This window comes from Salmo salar, chromosome 19 (assembly GCF_965601325.2).
Source record: "Salmo salar chromosome 19, fSalSal1, whole genome shotgun sequence".
Classification (NCBI taxonomy): domain Eukaryota; kingdom Metazoa; phylum Chordata; class Actinopteri; order Salmoniformes; family Salmonidae; genus Salmo; species Salmo salar.
The window spans coordinates 40513474-40541378 of record NC_138309.1 but is presented as its reverse complement, the minus strand read 5'-3'; the positions used below and the strand labels follow the sequence as shown (position 1 = coordinate 40541378).

Below are 27905 nucleotides of genomic sequence, written 5' to 3'. Positions count from 1 at the left end.
TGGGTGAGTGAGTGAGTGAGTGAGGGTTGCGCGCATGCGTGCGTGTCAGACGTGCCCGGCCGGCTGGTCAACTAGATGTAGAGCATCTGAAACGGCCTTATTTAATCCCTCTGTCTGTCTGACGGACGGACAAAGAGAGGGAGGGAGAGATTGATAGTGAGCAATGTAGGGCAAAGTTGGGAGGAGAGGAGGGGAAGAGCAGTGAGGAGAGGAGAGGAGAGGAAGAACTGGGAGGAGAGGAAGAACAAAGAAGAGCAGAGAGAAAGAAGAAAAGAACAGAGGAGAGGAAGTACAGGGAGAAGAGGAAGAACGGAGGAGAGGAAAGGAAGAGAGGAGATGAGAGGGAAGGAGAGGAGAGAGAAGAGGAGGAGATGAGATGAGAGAGGGGAGGAGAGGAGAGAGAAGAGGAGGAGATGAGATGAGAGAGGGGAGGAGAGGAGAGAGCGTGCTGTTAGCTGGTTGAGCTCATGTGTCAGGGTCACATAGGGATATTTCTAGCCTGCCCTTGTGAGACAGGTATGACTGGCCCATGGGCTGGGCTTTTTTTTTTGTGTGTGTGTGTGTGTGTGTGTGTGTGTGTGTGTGTGTGTGTGTGTGTGTGTGTGTGTGTGTGTGTGTGTGTGTGTGTGTGTGTGTGTGTGTGTGCGCAAGTGTGTGTGTGTGTGTGTGCGCAAGTGTGTGCAAGTGTGCATGTCGAGCCCCATAGTTGTGATTCACAGTGACACCAGTGCTTGTCATGTGAGGACAGCAGGCTGGGCTGGTGGAGGCCTTGATCTTCATGTTCTCTGTTGTCTGGTTTGAGTTTAGGAGGCCGTGCTGAGAGAAAGGCTTTTGACACACCTTGACTGGCTCCAGGACCTCTTTTAAAGCCTGGTTCAGCCTGGCACCCAGGACCTCTTTTAAAGACTGGCTGAGCCTGGGACCACTGACCTCTTTTAAAGACCAGAGGTTCTGTTTCAAAGCTAACGGAGAGAGAGGGAGGGAAGGATAATGTGCTCTGCCTGTGTGCGTATGTGGGTGTGTGTGACTGGCGGCGGGGGGGGGTTCTTCAGGGTCTTCCAGTAACCCAGATTAACTCTGATGAATGGGGTTCTTCGGGGTCTTCCAGTAACCCAGAGTAACTCTGATGAACGGGGTTCTTTGGGGTCTTCCAGTAACCCAGAGTAACTCTGATGAATGGGGTTCTTCAGGGTCTTCCAGTAACCCAGAGTAACTCTGATGAAAGGGGGTCTTCAGGGTCTTCCAGTAACCCAGAGTAACTCTGATGAATGGGGTTCTTCAGGGTCTTCCAGTAACCCAGAGTAACTCTGATGAATGGGGTTCTTCAGGGTCTTCTAGTAACCCAGAGTAACTCTGATGAACGGGGTTCTCTACTCTCTGAAATGACACAGAATCAACCAAATGGTGCATCTGCCTGGGTCTCGTGCATAGAACCTCCAGATCCTAGCAACACACAGAACCTCCAGATCCTAGCAACACACAGAACCTCCAGATCCAAGCAACACACAGAACCTCCAGATCCTAGCAACACACAGAACCTCCAGATCCTAGCAACACATAGAACCCTCCTCTCACCCCAAACCTTCCCCTACCACTCCTCCTCTATCATCTGGTTCCCTCTCATCCCCTCCAGAAGCCAAACACAAAGGGAACATGCACACTATGGTACAGTGACTGCCAGGGAAGCATCTCATCTCCCCCCTTTCGCTCTCTGATCTGTCTAGGACAGAGAATATATTTATCACACATAACATTCCCTCTTAGACACTGCAGTGGTTCCCTTCCAGAATCACCAGCTGGACAAACTCTGGTCTTAGGGAGGGAGACTGACTGATAGGACTGTTAAAAATACTACTCTCTGGCTATTGGACCATTTCATTAACCTGGAACCAATTAGTGCTGGGCATGTGTGTTAGATACAGCAACACAAAGTATCCTGAAGGACATGTGGTTTGCCTTGGGGCTGGATGACCGAGAAGCATCAAGACCAGATACCATTAGACCTGATTCAGGCCAGCAGAGGGGGGGGGGGGGGGGGGGACAATGGGGATTCTCAGTGATACACAGACTTCCAGAAGAAGAGGTGCCACGCTACGTTTTACACTGTGCTAAGCTAATACCATATGCTACCTGTACACTAAAACAGCGTTTCCCAAATTCTGTCCTAGGGACTCCAAAGGGGTGCACAATTCTGGGTCACCCCCCCCCCCCCCCCCCCCCCCAGCACTACACAGCTGATTCAAATAATCAAAGCTTGATAATGAATTGATTATTTGAATCAGCGGTGTACCCCTTGGAGTCCCCAGGACCGAGTTTGGGAAACGCTGCACTAAGAGAAAAACTGAAATATTCTCTGGATGACTGAAGGCAAGAGAATTGAGTGAAGCTTGTTTAAAATAAATACCTCAAGTGAAAAATGTTCCTAAAAATGAACATAAGGCTGAACATTTTATAGTAGCCAGCAAGGTTCTCCAGAGAAAGAGAAGGGAACCTGGACTAGCAGACACAATCATTATCTCTAATTTAACTTCAGACTAAAAAAACATTTATATGTTCACTTGTACAAGCTTCTTCTGTAGACTTCTATTTCTGCTTAAGGGTTATTGTCCAGGGTGTAATTTATCCCTAGACTACAAATCTTTGGCAGCCCACAGTTATAGCTATGATATGTGGAGTGAATAGGGACGGACCTATAAGCTGTCTGTCTGGCATAGGCATTAAAAAAAAAAAAAAACACTGGTCTACAAATAGCATGATGTGTTTAGGTTTCAAAATGACAGAGGGACAACAAGGCTATAGAAGTTGAGAATTACAGTAGCCTACATCTCATGCTATACAAGACACACAGCAGGAATGCATAATAGGCTTACATGTTTGAATGAAAGTAACAAATCTCCACTATCTGTTAGAATAATTTAGAAAATACAATTGTTTACAATGGGGGTTCCTCAGGGATCAGTCTTAGGAACATCACTATAACTAATACTGAACAACAACAAAAATATAAACGCAACATGTAAAGTTTTGGTCCCATGATTCATGAGCTGAAATTAAAGATCCCAGACATTTTCCAAACACAAATTATATTTCTCTTACATTTTCTGAAAAAAAAAATAACATGTTTACATCCCTGTTAGTGAGCATTTCTCCTTTGCCAAGATAATCAAACCACCTGAATGGTGTGGCATTTCAAGAAGCTGATTAAACAGCATGATCATTACACAGGTGCACCTTGTGCTGGGGACAATAAAAGGCCACTCTAATATGTGCAGTTTTGTCAGACAACACAATGCCACAGATGTCTCATGTTTTGAGTGAGCTTTCAATTGGCATGCTGACTGCTGGAATGTCCACCAGAGCTATTCTATGTGAATGAGATGTGTCTCGCTGCATGAGGCAAATGGTGGTCACACCAGATACGGACTGGTTTTCTGATCCACGCCCCTACCTATTACGTTTCAGGTAAGACCCAAGTGCAGACTGTGCAGAGAGAAGTTAGGGTAAGGCAGGCTCAGGGTAAGGCAGAGTTGTCAGGCAGGCGAGCGAGCTCTGAGTAAGGACAAGCAAGGGTCAAAACCAGGAGGGCGAAGAAAAAGAGCGACTGGGGAAAAGCAGGAGCTGAGAACAAAACAGCTGGTTGACTTGACAAACAAGACGAACAGGCAACAGACAGAGAACACAGGTATAAATACACAGGGGATAATGGGGAAGATGGGTGACACCTGGAGAGGGGGGTGGAGACAATCACAAGGACAGGTAAAACAGATCAGGGCATGACACTACCATTTAAAAAAAAAGTTATCTTTGACCAACAGATCCATATCTGTATTCCCGGTCATGTGAAATCCATAGATTAGGGCCTAATGAATTGATTTCAATTGACCGATTTCCTTATATGAACTGTAACTCAGTAAAATCTGTATGCAGATGATACTTTTATACACATGCAACAACTTCTAACTGTTCGTAAAACACTTGAGTAACACCACTAAATCAGCAACGGGATATTTATTTCTTACAGAGCATTGCAGAAAGCAGAGTAATATTAATAATAGCTTATAACATTTCATTACAGTTTCAAGTAATAATACATTTAAGCTGTATTTGTTGGGACCATTGAATCAAACGTGTACTGTAATTATAACGAAATAAAGCAAGAGAGTCAAAAAACTAACTAAGATAGTAAAGAATATCCACCTTTTCCATTTGGATTATCCTATGAAAAGCCCTCAGTAATAATAGAACCCTTTGTTTCTCCTTTTCATATTGTCAAATACAGTAGTTTACTCCGACCTTAATAGCACCATTTTTCATTGGCATTACAAATGCACATCAAATCACGTCTTAATTATCTCTCAAACTACAAAATACAGATGTCTTGTCATGTGACTTTACAAATATAAAGTGTTGTTTTCTTAGATGGTGACTTACTTAACAGTCTGGTTTGGTGGTGGTGGTGATGGGGTCAAGTTATATACATGCCCTGAACCCTATGCAGCTTCAGTACTGAAAACATGACATATTGAAACACCTGTATATCGACAGGTCATCAAGAAGACCCTACGTACACACGTAGTTAGAGGTTCTTGTACATGCAGTTTTTTTCACATTTTTTTTATTACAGCTTTTTAAAGCTACAATCTAAGTTGATGAAGCATTTCTATTCTTCAAAAATCAGTACCTTCAGAAGGTATTTATACCCCTTGACTTATTCCACATTTTGTTATGTTGCAGCCTGAATTCAAATTGATTAAATATATAATTTCTCACCCATCTAAACACAATACCCCATAAAGATTTTTTTTTTTAAATGTTTGCACATTTATTGAAAATGAAATACAGAAAAATCTAATTTACATAAGTATACACACCCCTGAGTCAATACATATTAGAATCACTTTTGGCAGCGATTACAGCTGTGAGTCTTTCTGGGTAAGTCTCTAAGAGCTGTGAGTCTTTCTGGGTAAGTCTCTACGAGCTGTGAGTCTTTCTGGGTAAGTCTCTACGAGCTGTGAGTCTTTCTGGCTGAGTCTCTAAGAGCTTTGCACACCTGGATTGTGCAAAAGTTACCCATTTATTATTTTCAAAATTCTCTGTCAAATTGGTTGTTAATCATTGCTAGACAACCATCTTCAGGTCTTGCCATAGATTTTCAAGTAGATTTAAGTCAAAACAAAAATGTAACTCAGCCACTCAGGAACATTCACTGTCTTCTTGGTATGCAACTCCAGTGTAGATTTGGCCTTATGTTTTATGTTATTGTCCTGCTGAAAGGTGAATTCATTTCCCAGTGTATGTTGGAAAGAAGAACGAACCAGGTTTTCCTCTAGGGTTATGCCTGTGCTTAGCTCTATTCCGTTTCTTCTTATCCAAAACCTCTCTAGTCCTTGCCGATGACAAGCATACCCATAACATGATGCAGCCACCACCATGCTTGACAATATGAAGATTTGCCCCAAACATAACACTTTGTATTCAGGACAAAGTTAATTTCTTTGCCACATTTTTTTGCAGTTTTAATTTAATGCCTTATTGCAAACAGGATGCATGTTTTGGAATATTTTTATACTGTACAGGCTTCCTACTTTTCACTCTGTCAATTAGGTTAGTATTGTGGAGTAACTACAATGTTGTTGATCCATCCTCAGTATTCTCCTATCACAGCAATTAAACTCTGTAACTGTTTTAAAGTCACCATTGGCCTCATGGTGAAATCCCTGAGTGGTTTCCTTCTTGTGTCTGTATCTTTGTAGTGACTAGGTGTATTGATACACCATCCAATGTGTAATTAATAACTTCACCAGCTCAAAGCTTTTCATTTTATTTCTTTACAATTAGGCCATGCAACTTATTATGTAAATTGTTAAGCACATTTTTGAAATTATTTAGGTTTGCCATAACAAAGGGGTTGAACATTTATTGACTCAAGACATTTCAGCTTTTCATTTTTAATGAACTTATAAACATTTTTAAAAACATAATTTCACTTTGATATAATGGGGTATTGTGTGTAGGCCAGTGACACAGCATCTCAATTTAAACCATTTAAAATTCAGGCTGCAACAAAACATGTAAAAAGTCAAGGGGTGTAAAAACACTACTTTTTGAAGGCAATGTACCATTCATTTGTAAGTCCAAAAATGGATGTAGCAACTAAGGATTCTAGCTTTAATTTCTCTTTTTGCGATTTTCATACATTTTGGTGGAGTGGCAGCATACTAAGGCTATGGACCATAGAAGGATTCTCTACGCTACAGATACGGTCCAATCAGATTTGATGATGCTTAGTTTTACAGTCCAATCAGATTTGATGGTGCTTAGTTTTACAGTCCAATCAGGTTTGATGATTCTAGGTTTTAACTAAGCAGTTCACCTGTACATGAGTAAACTTAGCTTCTTGAAAAGTGATCCCAATGGTTTGCTTTTATCGTTAAATATAATATTTCTCAACTCTTACGTACAAAATTCTCCCAGCTATATGCAACTGCTCCCAGACACAATATTACACACGTTTAGGAGCCTATCTGTAACATACTCCTGCGACACTACAGAAGCTGTCAAGTAACGTGCGTTCCTAAGAACCTTCACAACTCAACATGTTTCCAAATTACACAAACCAATGTTGTTGTTTTGGTTTTTTTGCATTCAAGGTGCAGCAGCACTTGAACGTTTGCAATAATAACCATAATAAATCTCAAGTATTAAAAACTAAGAAAAATGTACAATAGAAATGAATATTGTTCACCCTGTTTTCCTAGATTATATACATTAGGAGGACGGTGCCTTTAGTTTTAAAAAAAAAGTAAGAAAAAACTGAATTAAACAAAGCAATGACGTGCCATGAAGTCTAGTTCAGGGGAGAGACTGGAGGCGAGGTGTTGGTATGCGGATTCTGATATTGTAGGCTGGGAGCGTTAAGGTAAAGTTGGCATGGCATACAGTACATGCTGGAAGCAGACAGTGGCTATAGGGATAGTTCTGTAGTGCTGGAAGCAAAAGCTAACACCTCCCCCCCATCCTCTCGCTCTCCCCCCCTCTCTCTATCTTTCCCCCTCCCTCCCTCTCCCTACTTCCCTCTCGCTCTCTCTTTCTGACACCTGTTAAAACAGCTCAAACGTATTACTGCTGTGTGGGGGTAGAGGAGGGGGAGGTGGGGGTAGAGGAGGGGGAGGTGGGGCGTAGAGGTTACATTTGAGTATTGCTGAAGGCGGCTTTGAGGAGGGGGTGTGGCCCATTGGGTAATGGGTGTGGTCTTGCAGGGAAGTGGGTGTGACTCAGTCGACTGTTGTAACGGTACTGACCAGTCGACACACTCCCCCCTCTATGGCCAACGACTGTCCTGCTACAGCCCCGGGAGGCAGGCGGGATATGTGAGTCTGGAGAGAGAGAGAAGAGAGTTTTAACACCTTTAATTTCTAACTAAAGTGAGTACAGTTCTTACAAAATGCATAGCAAAAGAGAGACAGAAAATAACAAGAGAGAAATGTAGAACAGAAAGAGAGCGGAGGGGGTTAGGGGCGGTGGCAGAGTAACAGAGTTGGGGCTTCCTTTGTGGGGTCAAAGGAGAACGTCTCTCCTTGTGCAAATAACTATAGCAGGCCAGGCAGGCAGTGTTCCCTCCCTCCCAGTCAGTAACACCCTAAGGTAATCTGTCACTACTGTGTGGACAACCCTGTCAGGGTCAGTACAGGCCAGGGTCCTGTCATTAGGGCACAGAAAATGTTTGAAAATGTTTTTTTTTGCAATGGAAAAACAGATAAGAGCTTTTCTTATTAAGTCTAGGTAGTCCCTGCGTCTTTCAGTCTGTGTGGTGCCCTAACGAACACAGCCCATGACAGGACACATATGGAAACACTATCCTGTTACCTATGCTATACCCTCTGTGTTCTATAGCTTCCCTTCATCTTTAGACAGGGTTAAAGAGGATTTAAATGGTGAAAGATGGAGAAGACCACATGACTGAATCATACTTTTAATGTGGTCAACATGGAATAACTTAAAATATTTCCTCCTAATTGAAACAGTAAATGAGTTGAAAAAGCCTGAACATGACCATGTACTCAACAGCACTATCAGATGGGACACAGCTGAGACGTTCATTCCTGTTTCATTCAAAACCCAGATTAACATTTACAGAAAGAGCTATGAGAGAGGAAGAGGACCAAAGGGCTTAGTAAACCAAACACAGAGGGTGACTATCCAACCACAGTGCTCTCTCTCTCTGTGTGTGTGTGTGTGTGTGTGTGTGTGTGTGTGTGTGTGTGTGTGTGTGTGTGTGTGTGTGATGTCGTTTAGGGTGGGCCTGCCACATGTGTCCCCAGCCTTGCTGGTAAGAAGATCCACTAAACCCGGAGTAGATCGAACACTAGGTCCTGTTCATTAGGGCACGCAAGAGAAAACGTTAAAAAAAATATTTTGCAACAGAAAACTCAAACAAATTTTTCTTATTGGACAAGTCATGGTAGTCCCTCCCGGTTTCAATTTGTTTTCTTTCGTTTGGTGCAGGACCCCGCTCACATACGTCATCTGAGGACATACTGAGTCCCAAATGGTACTCCATTCACTAAATAGTGCACTACTTTTGACCAGGGTCCTATTGGACGAGGACGAATGTAGTGCACTACTTTTGACCAGGGTCCTATTGGATGAGGACGAATTACGACTTATATCACACCTGACTACACCACTAAATGTGATCTGGTCTGTTGTATCACACCTGACTACACCACTAAATGTGATCTGGTCTGTTGCATCACACCTGACTACACCACTAAATGTGATCTGGTCTGTTGCATCACACCTGACTACACCACTAAATGTGATCTGGTCTGTTGCATCACACCTGACTACACCACTAAATGTGATCTGGTCTGTTGCATCACACCTGACTACACCACTAAATGTGATCTGGTCTGTTGCATCACACCTGACTACACCACTAAATGTGATCTGGTCTGTTGCATCACACCTGACTACACCACTAAATGTGATCTGGTCTGTTGCATCACACCTGACTACACCACTAAATGTGATCTGGTCTGTTGCATCACACCTGACTACACCACTAAATGTGATCTGGTCTGTTGCATCACACCTGACTACACCACTAAATGTGATCTGGTCTGTTGCATCACACCTGACTACACCACTAAATGTGATCTGGTCTGTTGCATCACACCTGACTACACCACTAAATGTGATCTGGTCTGTTGCATCACACCTGACTACACCACTAAATGTGATCTGGTCTGTTGCATCACACCTGACTACACCACTAAATGTGATCTGGTCTGTTGCATCACACCTGACTACACCACTAAATGTGATCTGGTCTGTTGTATCACACCTGACTACACCACTAAATGTGATCTGGTCTGTTGTATCACACCTGACTACACCACAACAGGAGTTGTCCAACAACTCACAATAGTAACAAACTTTGATGAACTTTTAACTGCATATCCACAGCCTCTGATCAACCCATGATTGTATTCCTACGAACCAGAGGGGCTGATGGATGGAGTGACAAAGGAAAGAGAGAAATAAATGAAAGAGTAAAAAAGAGGCAGATGTTTCCAGTCAATTTTCTGTTGACAGCTTGTTGTTCCAGTGATTGAAGTGACTGACCACACTGGGGAACTCTGATTCACTTTAAATATAACAATGTTTTTCTGTGTTTGTCTGTGAAAAAAACACAACCCTTTGTTGATCAGATGTGTTTAGAAGCAGCTAGCTGACACGTTAACACCCGAGTGGAGGGGGAGAGGGGAAGGAGGAGAGGAGAGAAGGAGAAGAGGAGGAGAGAAGAGGAGGAGAGGAAGGGGAGGAAAAGAGATGAGCAGAGGAGGAGAGGAGAGAACAGGAGGAAAAGAGGAGAGGAGGGGGAGGAGAGGGGGAGAGAAGAGGAGAAGAGAAGAGGAGAATAGGAGGAGGAGAGAAGAGGAGGAGAGGGAGGAGGAGGAGAAGAGGAGGAGAGAAGAGGAGAAGTGGAGGGGGAGGAGAGAAGAGGAGAAGTGGAGGGGGCGGAGAGGAGAAGAGAAGATGAGGAGGAGAGATGAGCAGAGGGGAGGAGGAGAGAAGAGAGGAGTGTGGAAGAGGAGAGGGTATAAATATAGCATAATGCCAGTGTGTTATTACTGCTTTGATGTTGTGGTGGTTTTACTTTCTATCAGAACAATCATTGGATTCTATCCCAGAACAGGATTATATCCTATGATTTTTGTTTTTCCATTTCACAATACATGTCTATCGACTGTTCCGATAGAATCCCATGAGTGTTCCGATAGAGTACCATGAGTGTTCCGATAGAGTACCATGAGTGTTCCGACAGAGTACCATGAGTGTTCCGACAGAGTACCATGAGTGTTCTGATAGAATACCATGAGTGTTCTGATAGAATGATGTTTATTATTATTTATTATTGTCTCTATGAAATGGAAAAGAACAACCAGTGTGCTTTAATAAAACACGTGTCATAGTATTCTTTTAGTTTTTGTCATAACAGACAAATCAAACAACAGTAAAGACACCATTTTAAGTCCAACATGCTTTAAAGTGGTCCAAATGTGTCTAGGGGGGAAATGAGCTGTAAAACTAAATAAAATGGAAAGGCCTATATGGTCCTGATAACACAGTACAGGTTCAATCACATCTTACAGTCAAATCACAGACAAAGTATCTGATGAAGAACATTATATGAATTATGTACAGGGATGTGGTCTGTTATAAATACAGCTGGCCTGTATCAGGCCTTTCATGTCCCATCCCTGAGGACTGTGAGGCCCTGCTCCCCTGTATGCAACCGTCACAGGGGAGCAGGGCCCGGCCCAGCCCAGCCCAGCCCAGCACGGCAGAAAGGGCAGCAGGCCAGGAGGAATTTCCTTAGGAGTGGAACACAGGAGGAGCTGCTGTTACATTACTGTGTAGTCCCCTCTATCAGTCCCCTCTCTCTCTATCAGTCCCCTCTCTCTATCAGTCTCCATATTACTGCTACTGTGTAGTCCCCTCTATCAGTCCCCTCTCTCTATCAGTCCCCTCTCTCTATCAGTCTCCATATTACTGTTACTGTGTAGTCCCCTCTCTATCAGTCCCCTCGCTATCAGTCCCCTCTCTATCAGTCCCCTCTCTATCAGTCTCAACATTACATTACTGTGTAGTCTCCTCTCTATCAGTCTCCACATTACTGTTACTGTGTAGTCCCCTCTCCATCAGTCCCCTCTCCATCAGTCCCCTCTCCATCAGTCTGCACATTACTGTTACTGTGTAGTCCCCTCTCTATCAGTCTCCACATTACTGTGTAGTCTCCTCTCTATCAGTCTCCACATTACTGTGTAGTCCCCTCTCTATCAGTCTCCACATTACTATGTAGTCCCCTCTCTATCAGTCTCCACATAACATAGCAACACCACCAGCTGGACAACGGTCTACTCTAGTCCGTCACATAGCCTTTCACTACTACATATGGGTAGGCTCCACAGTTCACACAAGGTCAAAGGGTAAACCACCTTGGCTGATCTGAGATTTAACCGATTCTCTTGTTCTTAAAACATATGTTGCGTGTGTTTCTGTGTTGGGATATTTATAGGCTTTGCTGTCCCAAGAAAAGCAGAGTATTCACCATATTGAACTAGTGAAGGTGGCCCAGATTTGAAAGGAGAGCTCACATCCCCCGACCGGGACCAATACCCAGAGCACAGCGAGCAAATTACACATTGATAGAGGAGAGGAGAGAGAGAGAGAAACTGGGCTACTGGAGAGAGGGAGACTGGGGGATTGGAGAGAGAGGGGGAGTGGGGCACCACTGGGGGACTGGAGCGAGAGAGAGAGGGAGCGGGCCACTGGAGGACTGGAGAGAGAGAGCGACCGGAGAGGGACCGGGCGGGAGAGGGACCGGAGAGAGAGGGACCGGAGAGAGAGGGACCGGAGAGAGAGAGAGGGGGAGCGGGCCACTGGAGGACTGGAGAGAAAGTGAGCGAGAGAGGGACCAGAGAGAGAGCGAGCTAGAAGAGAGAGAGAGCGAGCGAGAGAGGGACCGGAGAAAGAGCGGGACCGGAGAAAGAGAGAGGAACAGAAAAGAGAGAGAGGGACTGGAGAGAGAGAGATGGGTGCAAGGGCCAGATATCATAGGAAGGATGTTACTGTAGAACACCTTCTCTAGGTAGGATGTCACTGTAGAACGCCTTCTCTAGGTAGGATGTCACTGTAGAACGCCTTCTCTAGTGAAGGATGTCACTGTAGAACGCCTTCTCTAGGTAGGATGTCAATGTAGAACGCCTTCTCTTGGGAAGGATGTCACTGTAGAACGCCTTCCCTAGGTAGGATGTTACTGTAGAACACATTCTCTAGGTAGGATGTCACTGTAGAATGCCTTCTCTAGGTAGGATGTCACTGTAGAACACCTTTAGGTAAGATGTTACTGGAGAACACCTTCTCTAGGTAGGATGACACTGTAGAACACCTTCTCTAGGTAGGATGTCACTGTAGAACACCTTCTCTAGGGAGGATGTCACTGTAGAACACCTTCTCTAGGGAGGATGTCACTGTAGAACACCTTGTCTAGGTAGGATGACACTGTAGAACACCTCTAGGGAGGATGTCACTGTAGAACACCTTCCCTAGGTAGGATGACACTGTAGAACGCCTTCTCTAGGGAGGATGTCACTGTAGAATGCCTTCTCTAGGGAGGATGTCACTGTAGAACACCTTCTCTAGGTAGGATGTTACTGTAGATGCCTCTAGGCAGGATGTTACTGTAGAACGCCTTCTCTGGGTAGGATGTCACTGTAGAACGCCTTCTCTGGGTAGGATGTCACTGTAGAACGCCTTCTCTGGGTAGGATGTTACTGTAGAACGCCTTCTCTAGGTAGGATGTTACTGTAGATGCCTCTAGGCAGGATGTTACTGTAGAACACCTTCTCTGGGTAGGATGTCACTGTAGAACGCCTTCTCTAGGTAGGATGTTACTGTAGATGCCTCTAGGCAGGATGTTACTGTAGAACACCTTCTCTGGGTAGGATGTCACTGTAGAACGCCTTCTCTGGGTAGGATGTCACTGTAGAACGCCTTCTCTGGGTAGGATGTTACTGTAGAACGCCTTCTCTAGGTAGGATGTCACTGTAGAACGCCTTCTCTAGGTAGGATGTCACTGTAGAACGCCTTCTCTAGGTAGGATGTTACTGTAGATCCCTTCTCTAGGTAGGATGTTATTGTAGAACACCTTCTCTGGGTAGGATCTTACTGTAGAACGCCTTCTCTAGGTTGGATGTTACAGTAGATGCCTTAAATTAGGGTTTAAATTAACACCCGCGGGTAGATTTTGCCATTGGTGGGTAAGATGTCCATTTCATCAGCCACGTTGGTGGGTGGTCAGGGATCCACAGCGCAAGCATTTCAATCGCATTTATGAATAAAAAAAATAGTCACGTACGATCACATTCATAGTAACACAATGTTGCAGTCACTGTTTTCAAAGTATTTCTGGCATTTTGTTTCATAGCTGGTAAATGAATTGCACAAAGTCAAAGAACTACGAATCCTGTATAGCCTATTCCACTTCGTGCTGCAACACTGCCTGTCTGGGGGCAGTGCAAACGTGAAGAGCCAAGTGAAAGATTCATTTTTTGAAAACCCTCTGAACATGTATAAAAGTTGGTCTAATTTACTTGAAAGGAAAGTCTACTGAAGTGAGACTTTGTCCTTGTGTTTCTTGGTCTAATTTACATTGTTTTGTTCACATGTTAGAGGTTGTTTTTCTAGGTTTGAGTTTGAACATCTAGGGACGATAAGACAAGGCTTCTCCTAGTCAGACAGTCTCACAGCCCCAGTCACGTTACCATTTTTGTCTCATCTGTGATATTTTGGTAAAAAAAAATCAAAAACAAAATTGAGCAATATATCACATTACTTCTTACTAGTAATACATTTTAGAAACATTACAAAGCATGTTCATCCGTTTTGTTGGTGTAATTTTAGCGGGGGAAAAAATATTTTGGTTAGTAACATTTTTTTTTTTTTTTTACATTTACCTGCCATAGTGCCTTGTGGACCAAAACGTGAATTTTATGCCCTAGTTACAGGAAATGCTAATTTCTTGAAGGGCAACATGTTGGTTTGATAGAGGTAAACAAAATGGAGTCAGTCAGGCCTTTAAACCCCTGACCCTATAATTGATGGACGTTTACAGCAGTTGATAGAGCAGTAGGAGGTTTACAGCAGTTGGTAGAGCAGTAGGAGGTTTACAGCAGTTGATAGAGCAGTAGGAGGTTTACAGCAGTTGATAGAGCTGTAGGAGGTTTACAGCAGTTGATAGAGCAGTAGGAGATTTACAGCAGTTGATTGAGCAGTAGGAGGTTTACAGCAGTTCATAGAGCAGTAGGAGGTTTACAGCAGTTCATAGAGCAGTAGGAGGTTTACAGCAGTTCATAGAGCTGTAGGAGGTTTACAGCAGTTCATAGAGCTGTAGGAGTATTGCGACACAGGCAGCAGGTTGGCCCCAGTTCAATTCCTTCTTCTAACAATCACATTTCCCATCTATTGTGCAATTCTGCACGTTACACAAACCTGCTCTGCTCTCTCTCACCTCTATCTCTCCGAACTTCCTGAGCAGTTTGTTGAGGAGAGTTGGAGGAAGGAGGTTGGATCCGGTTCAGTATATTTATTGCAAATCACAACTATTGTGCAGCACTGCACTTTTCCAAAACCTAATTTATTCCACCACAAAACCAGACAGATTTTTCCAGAAACACTCATTTGTTTTGTCACATTTTTCTAATAAAAAGCTATCAATTCTGGAAAATGTAAAACAACTTTCAACAAACCACAAGTCATGAAAACAGGAACAAAAAAATAAAACGGGGTCTTGTAAATTATGAATGTCTTAAATATCTTTGCCATTGGCACTTCTCAATGTAATCCAATTATATTTATTTGAATTAGTTAACATGTCAAATTTATTATGCTTATGAACAGTTTGTAATTATCTTTGTAATCAAAATAAAGTTCAGCAGAGAAAACAGTGACATATGGCTTGTTTGTTTATTGTTATGGAGGCTCACCTTGGCTTTCCCATCCTGGGCAGACATGTAGCCTACACACATACTTTCTGTAGTGTGACTCCACAGGAACTCAACTGGAGAGGGAGAGAAAGAGAGAGAGAAAGAGAGAGAGAAAGAGAGAGAGAAAGAGAGAGAGAGAAAGAGAGAAAGAGAGAAAGAGAGAGAGAGAGAGAGAGAGAGAGAGAGAGAGAGAGAGAGAGAGAGAGAGAGAGAGAGAGAGAGAGAGAGAGAGAGAGAGAGAGAGAGAGAGAGAGAGAGAGAGAGAGAGAGAGAGAGAGAGAGAGAGAGAGAGAGAGAGAGAGAGAGAGAGAGAGATGAGCGCAGGGTAGACAAAAAGAAGTCTGTTGGTCATTGGGACCAGGAAGTTTGGTCCATTTTCTCAGAAGCTGAGGAGTTACACACTTCATAAACTTTATATCCGTCAGACAGAGGAAAAACATTGCACTTTGACAGCTGGCAGGGAGAAAGTCTGTGTCCCAAATGACATTTTTACTCATTTATCCAGAGCAACTTACAGCTAGTGCATTCATCTTCGGATAACCCCAACCCTCTCCTGACATCCAGGCTATAAACTCTTACCCAGTATAGCCTGGATATCAGCAGAGGGTTGGGTTATAAACTCTTACCCAGTATAGCCTGGAAGTCAGGAGAGGGTTGGGTTATAAACTCTTACCCAGTATAGCCTGGATATCAGCAGAGGGTTGGGTTATAAACTCTTACCCAGTATAGCCTGGAAGTCAGGAGAGGGTTGGGTTATAAACTCTTACCCAGTATAGCCTGGATGTCAGCAGAGGTTTGGGTTATAAACTCTTACCCAGTATAGCCTGGAAGTCAGGAGAGGGTTGGGTTATAAACTCTTACCCAGTATAGCCTGGATGTCAGCAGAGGTTTGGGTTATAAACTCTTACCCAGTATAGCCTGGATGTCAGCAGAGGTTTGGGTTATAAACTCTTACCCAGTATAGCCTGGATGTCAGGAGAGGGTTGGGTTATAAACTCCTACCCAGTATAGCCTGGAAGTCAAGAGAGGTTTGGGTTATAAACTCTTACCCAGTATAGCCTAGATGTCAGGAGAGGTTTGGGTTATAAACTCTTACCCAGTATAGCCTGGAAGTCAGGAGAGGTTTGGGTTATAAACTCTTACCCAGTATAGCCTAGATGTCAGGAGAGGGTTGGGTTATAAACTCTTACCCAGTATAGCCTGGAAGTCAGGAGAGGGTTGGGTTATAAACTCTTACCCAGTATAGCCTAGATGTCAGGAGAGTGTTTGGGTTATAAACTCTTACCCAGTATAGCCTGGATGTCAGGAGAGGGTTGGGTTATAAACTCTTACCCAGTATAGCCTGGATGTCAGCAGAGGTTTGGGTTATAAACTCTTACCCAGTATAGCCTGGATGTCAGGAGAGGGTTGGGTTATAAACTCTTACCCAGTATAGCCTGGATGTCAGGAGAGGGTTGGGTTATAAACTCTTACCCAGTATAGCCTGGATGTCAGCAGAGGTTTGGGTTATAAACTCTTACCCAGTATAGCCTGGATGTCAGGAGAGGGTTGGGTTATAAACTCTTACCCAGTATAGCCTGGATGTCAGCAGAGGTTTGGGTTATAAACTCTTACCCAGTATAGCCTAGATGTCAGGAGAGGGTTGGGTTATAAACTCTTACCCAGTATAGCTTGGAAGTCAGGAGAGGGTTGGGTTATAAACTCTTACCCAGTATAGCCTGGATGTCAGGAGAGGGTTGGGTTATAAACTCTTACCCAGTATAGCCTGGAAGTCAGGAGAGGGTTGGGTTATAAACTCTTACCCAGTATAGCCTGGATGTCAGCAGAGGTTTGGGTTATAAACTCTTACCCAGTATAGCCTGGATGTCAGGAGAGGGTTGGATTATAAACTCTTACCCAGTATAGCCTGGATATCAGCAGAGGGTTGGGTTATAAACTCTTACCCAGTATAGCCTGGAAGTCAGGAGAGGGTTGGGTTATAAACTCTTACCCAGTATAGCCTGGATATCAGCAGAGGGTTGGGCGTCGGAATACCTGCAGCACCTCAGGACAATGACCCCTCCAAGGACACAGTCCTCACTGGCCAGGAACGGGGAACCTGGAGGAGACAGGATTCGGGGGGGGGGGTGTTACCATTCCGTTTACATACCCTAACCCAGTCCTCAATGGAAAGGAACAGGGGAGCCTGGAGGAGACAGGGTAGAGGGGGAATGTTTTAAGTCTACATAACCAATATAAAAATGACTCATTTCATTGTTTGGTAACATTTTATTATCTACATAAAGGCTTCATAATACATTCATACTATTATGAAATGCTTACACACTGCTTATGAGTGGGTGATGAACATGTTATGAAGGTTACCCATCTTTCCTTATAGGAGGAATTCAACTGAGCTGAGAGTCTAATATCTATCAGGAATTAAATGGTCGGAATTTCCCATAATATTCCTCTACCCGGTCTGGGACAAACTAAACAACTGCTAGCAATTATTCTGTGTGTGTGTTAGGGCTGTCCCCGACTAAAAAAATGGAATTGGTCGACCGAGAGTCGCCCTGTTCCTTCGACCAAGCGATTGGTTGAAATCTTTACACGTATTTGTCCATATATAGGCAGACAGACCCTCTGTTTGAATCAAATCCACCACATATGCTAAAAAAGGGAAAGGGGGATAGCTAGTCAGTTGTCCAACTACATGTATTCAACTGAAATGTGTCTTCTGGATTTAACCCAACCCCTCTGATTCAGAGAGGTGAGGGGGGGGGGGGGGGGGCTGCCTTAATCGACATCCATGTTCTCGGTGCCCGGGGAACAGTGGGTTAACTGCCTTGTTCAGGGCCCGGGGAACAGTGGGTTAACTGCCTTGTTCAGGGCCCGGGGAACAGTGGGTTAACTGCCTTGCTCAGGGGCAGAACGACACATTTTTACCTTGTCAGCTCAGGGATTTGATCCAGCAACCTTTCAGGTCACTGGCCCAACGCTCCTACTCTCAGGGCTACCGCGTTACCCTCCTACCCTCCGGGCTACCCTCCTACCCTCCGGGCTACCGCGTTACCCTCCTACCCTCCAGCTACTGAGTTACGCTCCAACCCTCCGGGCTACTGAGTTACGCTCCAACCCTCCGGGCTACTGAGTTACGCTCCAACCCTCCAGGCTACTGAGTTACCCTTCTACCCTCCAGGCTACTGAGTTACCCTCCTACCCTCCAGGCTACCGAGTTACCCTCCAGGCTACCGAGTTACCCTCCTACCCTCCTGGCTACCGAGTTACGCTCCAACCCTCCTGGCTACCGAGTTACGCTCCAACCCTCCAGGCTACCGAGTTACGCTCCAACCCTCCAGGCTACTGTTACGCTCCAACCCTCCAGGCTACTGAGTTACGCTACTACCATCCAGGCTACTGAGTTACGCTACTACCCTCCAGGCTACCGAGTTACCCTCCTACCCTCCAGGCTACCGAGTTACCCTCCTACCCTCCAGGCTACCGAGTTACCCTCCTACCCTCCAGGCTACCGAGTTACGCTCCTACCCTCCTGGCTACCGAGTTACGCTCCAACCCTCCAGGCTACCGAGTTACGCTCCTACCCTCCAGGCTACCGAGTTACGCTCCAACCCTCCAGGCTACCGAGTTACGCTCCAACCCTCCAGGCTACTGAGTTACGCTCCAACCCTCCAGGCTACTGAGTTACGCTCCAACCCTCCAGGCTACTGAGTTACGCTCCAACCCTCCAGGCTACTGAGTTACGCTCCAACCCTCCAGTATACCGAGTTACGGCGCAATAAAGAGATAGACAAAGAAGAAAAAAAAGTATGCGAATCAGTCCAGATATTCTATTTAGAGAGCTTCAATTAAATGGGTTGTGTAAGCTGAGTGAGGGTTGTCTGGCCACATCAAAGACTCATCATCTCTCATCACGAAGGAAAGACTGTGCGTGTCTGTCTGTGCCTAAGGGTTTATAGAGCTGTGTTAGGTTTAATGAGAGACTTCAGAGACAACAACAGGACAGTCTAGATCATCGCTCTTCCAACTGTCTAGGGCACTATTCTTTACCCTATGGGCCCTGGTGGTTAGAGTTCCGTGGGCCCTGGTTAGAGCCCCGTGGGCCCTGGTTAGAGCTCCGTGGGCCCTGGTGGTTAGAGCCCCGCGGGCCCTGGTGGTTAGAGCCCCGCGGGCCCTGGTGGTTAGAGCCCCGCGGGCCCTGGTGGTTAGAGCCCCGAGGGCCCTGGTGGTTAGAGCCCCGTGGGCCCTGGTGGTTAGAGCCCCGTGGGCCCTGGTGGTTAGAGCCCCGTGGGCCCTGGTGGTTAGAGCCCCGTGGGCCCTGGTGGTTAGAACCCCGTGGGCCCTGGTGGTTAGAGCCCCGTGGGCCCCGGTGGTTAGAGCCCCGTGGGCCCCGGTGGTTAGAGCCCCGTGGGTCTTGGTCATAAGTAGTATCCTAAAATAGGCAATAGGGTGCCATATGGGGCGCAATTGTAGTGTTTCAGAGATGTCTCGGAACGATCGGACTGAGACAGACTTCTAAAAAGGAAGAAGACCAGACCAAAACCACCAAATGATTCCACATTTTCTCGCCCTGTTCTCTCCTCTGTGTTCAACTCTAAAGGTCACTTCCTCTCATAGACCCAGAAAGAGAGAGAGAGAAACAGAGAGCCCAACAAAATTAACAAGGCTTATTCAACACTGACCACTTCTGAAAATACAGAAATAGCCCAACACCATCTTCAAAATTAACTGTCAACAAAATATTGACGTGGCCATGAAAATAACGACAGCTGTCTGTCGAATATGAATCTCTGGGCCGTTAGCAAGACTGAACAGATGTAAGTCATATATTCACCAAGAAGCGGTCAGCTTGGATCTCTTGTCGTCACCGTTTCCAGTTGTTAGCCAATTAATGCTTTTTCACTTCAGTTTTTGTCATGACCTCCTCCGTGCTAAACTGAAACGTGTCTCTCCGTGCACAGATGCTTGGCTGAAACTGACAGTATGTGTGTGTACACATGTGTTACTTACTGATGAACTTGTTCTGCATAGCCTCCAGCAGCGCCTGGTGAGCATCTTCACACTGCATGGCAGAAGAACACTCCCGTGCTAGCATGGTTCGTATTAGATGTTCCCCACAACCTACGTACACACACACACACACACACACACACACACACACACACACACACACATGGGAAGACAGGGGGGAGATGCTTATCAATGTATGGGTTATGTATGGGTTATGTATGGGTTATGAACTCTTTATATACACTGTTGGTCATATTGGGTTTCTGTTTATCAGGATCAACACATCTCAACATTCACTGAGTGGACAAAACATTAAGAACACCTTCCGAATATTGAGTTACTTCCTCTCTTTTACCATCAGAACAGCCTCAATTCGTTGGGGTATGGACTCTACAAGGTGTCGAACGCGTTCCACAGGAATGTTGGCCCATGTTGACTCCAATGCTTCCCACAGTTGTGTCCTGTTGGCTGGATGTCCTTTGGTTGGGTGGACCGTTCTTGATAAACACGGTAAAGAGTTGAGCGTCTAAAACCCAGCAGCTTTGCAGTTCTTCACACAAACCGGTGCGCCTGGCACCTACTACCATACCGCGCTCAATGGCACTTAAATCCTTTGCCTTGGCCATTCACCCTATGAATAGCACACATAGACAATCCACATCTCAATTGTCTCAAGGCTTAAATATCCTTCTTTAACCCGTCGCCTCCCACACTGATTGAAGTGGATTTAACAGGTGACATCGATAAGGGATCATAGCTTTCACCTGGATTCACCTGGTCAGTCTCATGGAAAGAACATTCTTAAGTGTTCTTAATGTTTTGCAAACTCAAGTGTATAAACACATCCACACTGGCAGGAGAACAGATGAGTCAGTCAGAGTCAGTCAGAACACATCCTACAGCCGCAGGGGACAGAGACGCATGCCAGTCAGGGCTACACGAGTAATCAATTTCACATCTAAGTTGCAATATTGGCATGTGCAATATCCATATTGCAAGAGGCTGCGATTTTCTCCTTTCAGTGAATGCGGTTCCATGCACACAATGTGATTATTGTGGATAGTCAGATGAATACAATATAGCTTGATTTAAACGTTTAAACATGCTTTGCAAAAAGAAACGACTTCCCCAATAATCCTGTTTACATGGACACATCTGAAATCAGGCTGCCTGATGGGACTTTTGATAAATGCAAACGTTCTACCACAGCGACCACCGTTATTTTTTTGCAAAAATACTTTTTGATTCTGAGTTGCGACATAGAAAGTTTGTACGTGAAAACAATTTCTAAGATGAAAACGTTCCGTTTTTTTTCTCCCAAACTCACTTCACTCACATTAAAAAGATGGAGGCAACCCGATGCACACACACACACACACCGATCAAATACCAAACGCTGGAACACCGACTAAGCTATTTACATGTCCTAATAATACGAAAGAATGGTCAGGAAAAAATGTAAAACTGGTGTTTTATTCGGCGTAAGCTCACTTCAATTATGACATTAAGATAAGCAGAGTAAGGTGTTTATACGACTATTGCATAATCTGCCTACTGCCATAATCAGTTCATTATCAAATTATTAGAACGCATGTAAATGTACTCTGACACCCCATTAATACGACAAAAAAATTGACTTGTGGAAACCTCCTCCAATGAGATGCGCTATACTCCGTTCATTCACTCTCTACATGCACAAGCGGGCTCTCACTTTCTTCATGGCATGCACATGCTATGCTGGACAATCACAAGTGTCCCCGCTTCAGAGCGCAAAGCAGTTTTTATTAGGGTCCCCGTTGCGAAAGCAGTAGCTACTCTTCCTGGGGTCCACATGAAACATGACATAATACAGAACATTAATAGACAAGAACAGCTAAAGGACAGAACGACATCAATGTAAAAACATTAAAACAAAACAAGACAGCCATCCAGGGAAAGAGCCATGTAAAACCAAGACAGCAAACCAGGGAAAGAGCCATGTAAAACCAAGACAGCAAACCAGGGAAAGAGCCATGTAAAACCAAGACAGCCAGCCAGGAAAAGAGCCATGTAAAACCAAGACAGTCAGCCAGGGAAAGAGCCATGTCAAACCAAGACAGCCAACCAGGGAAAGAGCCATGTCAAACCAAGACAGTCAGCCAGGGAAAGAGCCATGTCAAACCAAGACAGCCAACCAGGGAAAGAGCCATGTCAAACCAAGACAGCCAACCAGGGAAAGAGCCATGTCAAACCAAGACAGTCAGCCAGGGAAAGAGCCATGTCAAACCAAGACAGCCAACCAGGGAAAGAGCCATGTCAAACCAAGACAGTCAGCCAGGGAAAGAGCCATGTCAAACCAAGACAGCCAACCAGGGAAAGAGCCATGTCAAACCAAGACAGCCAACCAGGGAAAGAGCCATATAAAACCAAGACAGTCAGCCAGGGAAAGAGTCATGTAAAACCAAGACAGTCAGCCAGGGAAAGAGCCATGTAAAACCAAGACAGTCAGCCAGGGAAAGAGCCATGTCAAACCAAGACAGTCAGCCAGGGAAAGAGCCATGTAAAACCAAGACAGTCAGCCAGGGAAAGAGCCATGTCAAACCAAGACAGTCAGCCAGGGAAAGAAAACCTCCTGGAAGCAAAAACACAAAGGTCTGGCAGCAGCTCAAGAGAAAGTCCATAAAGACTATAGACAACAGCCTGAAAAGGTAGTGCTGAGAGATTAGTGCTTTTTGAGGTTGGTCCGGTTTCAGTTCGATTACAGAAAGAAAAAGAAAAAAAGAAAAAACACGTTTTTTTCGATTTCGGTTTTGATTATTTGGGTTGAATGCTTTAACAACACAGAATAAAACAATGAATAAAAGTCCCCATGATGGTAGTGACTCTCCATTACTGCTGATCACTTATTAACCATCATTTATTCACATTACTTTAATAAAATATTCCAGTTGTTGTGTTTAAGACATTTGTTTCAGGCCTTTTTGATGTCTTTATTATTTCATTCCAAGTCATCATCTCATCTCTATAGAGCTGCTGTCTGACAACAAATCACTATTTTAGTAGTTCTTCCAAAGTAAATAAGGCATCATTTAATGACTGCTGAATACCAACTATTAAATCACTTAGATCATGTATTTTCAGGATAGATATACCTCACAAAGCAACAGCTGCTCTCTACATCCCTCTCACAATCGAGCATTTTTGTCTCTTCTGTAGCAGGCGGGAAAGAAACACAGACCGGACAAGTAGATGAGGATTGGATTATGGTCATTGTAATTAATTACCACGTTTAATGAACTGAACTATATATAACTATATATAGCCTGTTGGAAACTACAACTCCCTACTACATTGCACAGTTCAGGCTTAATCTGATTTATCTCTAGAGAAACTGTGCAATGTGTGTATTTCGCTCACAGAAGAAAAAAAACAGAACAAAATGGAAATCAATTAATTGAACAACATCGGTCAATTAGTTGCTTAAAAAAATGAAAAAAATTACCTACATTTTGCTTAAAAAATGAAAAATAACCTACATTTTGCTTAATCGCTCAGCACTACTGAAGAGTTCTGGCAGCAGCCCAAGAAAAAGCCCATAAAGACTATAGAAAACAGACTTGTTGATTCAGTAAACACAAATCCCTAGGTCTCGTTAAATATCAGGTAACTAACAACAAAACCCTGTGTGCAGGTCGGTTACCGAGGCAACCGGGTGCCTGAAGTAAATTCAAAGTTGTCTGTTTTTTTTTTTGGCCCCGGTACCTTGCCCTCCATACTGTAAACAGCCCGAACGGTCTCAGAGGGAAATGGATGTTATAACAGAGTAACCAAACGGACGCAAGCACACAAATATTTAACGGAGAATACTATTATTCTGAGAGGGAAAGGCTCAAAGCCCCACAGGAGAGACATGGAAATAGTATTAACAACCTAAGTGTGTGTGTGTGTGTGTGTGTGTGTGTGTGTGTGTGTGTGTGTGTGTGTGAGACAGCCAGCCACGGAGGGAGATGTGAAGTACGCTGGTGGCGACCGCAGCAACAGAACAAGGGAATAAAAAGGTCAACATAGAGACCACTATATGAAGACTATAAGATGGAGAAAGAAGGGAGTATAAGGAGAGAGAAAGAGAGACAGAGACAGAGAGAGACAGAGACAGACAGAGACAGAGACAAACAGAGAGAGAGAGACAGACAGAGACAGACAGACAGAGAGACAGACAGAGAGAGAGAGACAGAGAGACAGACAGAGAGAGAGACAGAAAGAGAGAGAGAAAGAGAGACAGAGAGAGAGAGAGACAGAGAGAGAGAGAGACAGAGAGAGAGAGACAGAGAGAGAGAGAGAAACTCCCTCTTTCTCTGTGTCAGAACTCAAATGATTGTTTTTCTGTTTCTTTTGGTGGGAATGCCTTTCAAGTTTTCAGGGAAATTTAAAACAGGTGTTGTTTCCGGTACACACATTTATGCCGGGTTCCATATGGCACCCTATTCCCTATATAGAGCACTACTTTAGACCAGAGCCCTATGGCACCCTATTCCCTATATAGAGCACTACTTTAGACCAGAGCCCTATGGCACCCTATTCCCTATATAGTGCACTACTTTTGACCAGAGTTTTAAAGGGCCCTGATCTATAAAACTAATAGGGTGCCATTTGGAACACAGCCTAATGCTCCCCATAAGGAAAGGGTTTTCAATGTGGATAGCCAACTAAAGGAAGAGGGCAGAGGAGGGAATAGCCAACTAAAGGAAGAGGGCGGAGGAGGGAATAGCCAACTAAAGGAAGAGGGAGGAGGAGGGAATAGCCAACTAAAAGAAGGGGGCGGAGGAGGGAATAGCCAACTAAAAGAAGGGGGCGGAGGAGGGAATAGCCAACTAAAAGAAGGGGGCGGAGGAGGGAATAGCCAACTAAAAGAAGGGGTGGAGGAGGGAATAGCCAACTAAAGGAAGAGGGCGGAGGAGGGAATAGCCAACTAAAGGAAGAGGGCGGAGGAGGGAATAGCCAACTAAAGGAAGAGGGCGGAGGAGGGAATAGCCAACTAAAGGAAGAGGGTGGAGGAGGGAATAGCCAACTAAAAGAAGGGGGCGGAGGAGGGAATAGCCAACTAAAAGAAGGGGGCGGAGGAGGGAATAGCCAACTAAAAGAAGGGGGCGGAGGAGGGAATAGCCAACTAAAAGAAGGGGGCGGAGGAGGGAAAAGCCAACTAAAGGAGGAGGGAATAGCCAACTAAAGGAAGAGGGCGGAGGAGGGAATAGCCAACTAAAGGAAGAGGGCGGAGGAGGGAATAGCCAACTAAAGGAAGAGGGTGGAATAGCCAACTAAAGGAAGAGGGTGGAGGAGGGAATAGCCACGTGTTTAATCCTAAAAATCGGAAATAAAATGATAAAAATCTACAAGTTAAAAGTCAACTAATGCCATTTGGACACACCGTGATCATTGGTGGCTACAGAAATGAGCGCAAGGAACTCATAGCCTATAGACCAGGGGTCTCCAACCCTGTTCCTGGAGAGATACCCTCCTGTAGGTTTTAACACCAACCCTGTTCCTGGAGAGATACCCTCCTGTAGGTTTTAATTCCAACCCTGTTCCTGGAGAGATACCCTCCTGGAGGTTTTAACTCCAACCCCAGTTGTAACTAACCTGGTTCATCTTAACATCCAGTTAATTATTAGAATCACGTGCTAGATTAGGTTTGGAGTGAAAACCTACAGGATCGAACAGGGTTGGAGAGCCCTGCTATTGGCCAATGTAGCAGTAGACCAATAACATCCATTGCTCTTTCACACAAAGGATTGTTGATTATCGAGGGGGAGATTGTTAGAAGGATTTTTCAAAACGCTTACTGTGAGGAACTGTATTTTTAATATATATTATCATTAGCAAGGGATGTTAAAAAAACAAAAACTTTTCGTCCATTTCCGCGCAGGAGGCCAGGTACTTCTATGAGTGCTCAGGCACGACGCTCCATGAACATTAACAGGACAGGAAACCAGAACCATGCTCATTGATCACATGGAGAACTTCACAACAAAACACTATGAAAATAATGGACAAATCTCGTAAAATATGATTCAGAAATAAACAAAAAAAAAACTTGTTTCTCACAAGAAGTGTAGCAGGTTGTGAATTCAACAAACAACGTTTCCATTCAGAGAATGAGAAACGGTATGTGAATGTTATACATTAACAGAATTAACGTAACCAAATGACGAGGATTAGCGGTACATCCACTACTGGTGACATATGTAAAGGTGAATTGATAAAAAAATAAAAGGCAAACAATTCACACAATGAAAGAATGAATGCACAAGAATTGGCGGGAGACAGCTGAGCCATTCTGGAGAGAGACTAGCCTATATCTTCGCCACACACGCCTCGCCTTCTTGTCTCAACATTCAAAACAAATACTCAAGACACTATCTAAAACACATATTTTCAAATGCTTTTCACTGACAGCTGCAACTCAATAATCAGCGGGCTTCACAAATAAGGATAGGCCTACGAGCTTGTGATCTGAAACAATCCACAGATATTACTTTAAGATGCTTACGATCATCAAGTCCTCTGTGGCCAAGTCATGCTCGTGAAGAATTTAGAAATAGTTTAATGTATTTATGTATAGACAGGAGTAATTATATAATCTTGGTGTATGTATTTCTATTTACTTCCCTTTTGGACCCACCACTATGTCATGTCTCTCCTGTTCTATTGGACCCACCACTATGTCATGTCTCTCCTGTTCTATTGGACCCACCACTATGTCATGTCTCTCCTGTTCTATTGGACCCACCACTATGTAATTTCTCTTCTGTTCTATTGGACCCACCACTATGTCATATCTCTCCTGTTCTATTGGACCCACCACTATGTTTTCTCTCCTGTTCTATTGGTTACCATTTACTTCCCTATTGGACCCACCACTATGTCATTTCTCTCCTGTTCTATTAGACCCACCACTATGTCATTTCTCTCCTGTTCTATTAGACCCACCACTATGTCATGTCTCTCCTGTTCTATTAGACCCACAACTATGTCATTTCTCTCCTGTTCTATTGGACCCACCACTATGTCTTTTCTCTCCTGTTCTATTGGACCCACCACTATGTCATTTCTCTCCTGTTCTATTAGACCCACCACTATGTCATTTCTCTCCTGTTCTATTAGACCCACCACTATGTAATTTCTCTCCTGTTCTATTGGACCCACCACTATGTCATTTCTCTCCTGTTCTATTGGACCCACCACTATATCATTTCTCTCCTGTTCTATTGGACCCACCACTATGTCATTTCTCTCCTGTTCTATTGGTTACCATTAACTTCCCTATTGGACCCACCACTATGTCATTTCTCTCCTGTTCTATTGGACCCACCACTATGTCATGTCTCTCCTGTTCTATTAGACTGACCACTATGTCATGTCTCTCCTGTTCTAATGGTTACCATTTACTTCCCAATTGGACCCACAACTATGCCATTATTGGACCCACCACTATGTCATTTCTCTCCTGTTCTACTGGACCCACCACTATGTAATATCTCTCCTGTTCTAAAGGACCCACAACTATGTCATTTCTCTCCTGTTCGATTAGACCCACCACTATGTCATGTCTCTCCTGTTCTATTGGTTACCATTTACTTCCCTATTGGACCCACCACTATGCCATTATTGGACCCACCACTATGTCATTTGTCTCCTGTTCTATTGGACCCACCACTATGTCATAACTCTCCTGTTCTATTGGACCCACCATATTGTAATTTCTCTCCTGTTCTATTGGACCCACCACTATGTCATTTCTCTCCTGTTCTATTGGACCCACCACTATGTCATTTCTCTCCTGTTCTATTGGACCCACCACTATGT

At 44.3% G+C, this 27905-nt stretch overlaps 1 protein-coding gene across 1 annotated transcript in view; it reads right to left on the bottom strand.

The window, feature by feature from the left end:
• Positions 1–3993: 3993 nt before the first annotated feature.
• The window catches only part of tasp1 (taspase, threonine aspartase, 1), a 37536-nt gene continuing 13624 nt past the window's right edge, over positions 3994–27905 (bottom strand). Inside the window, exons 2-5 of the mRNA XM_014157885.3 lie at positions 20064–20174; positions 17044–17151; positions 15054–15127; positions 3994–7376 (exon numbers count right to left, since the gene is read on the bottom strand). Coding sequence (XP_014013360.1) covers positions 7275–7376; positions 15054–15127; positions 17044–17151; positions 20064–20148 — 369 coding nt within the window. The 5' untranslated portion in view covers positions 20149–20174 and the 3' untranslated portion in view covers positions 3994–7274. The remainder of the gene's footprint in view (positions 7377–15053; positions 15128–17043; positions 17152–20063; positions 20175–27905) is intronic.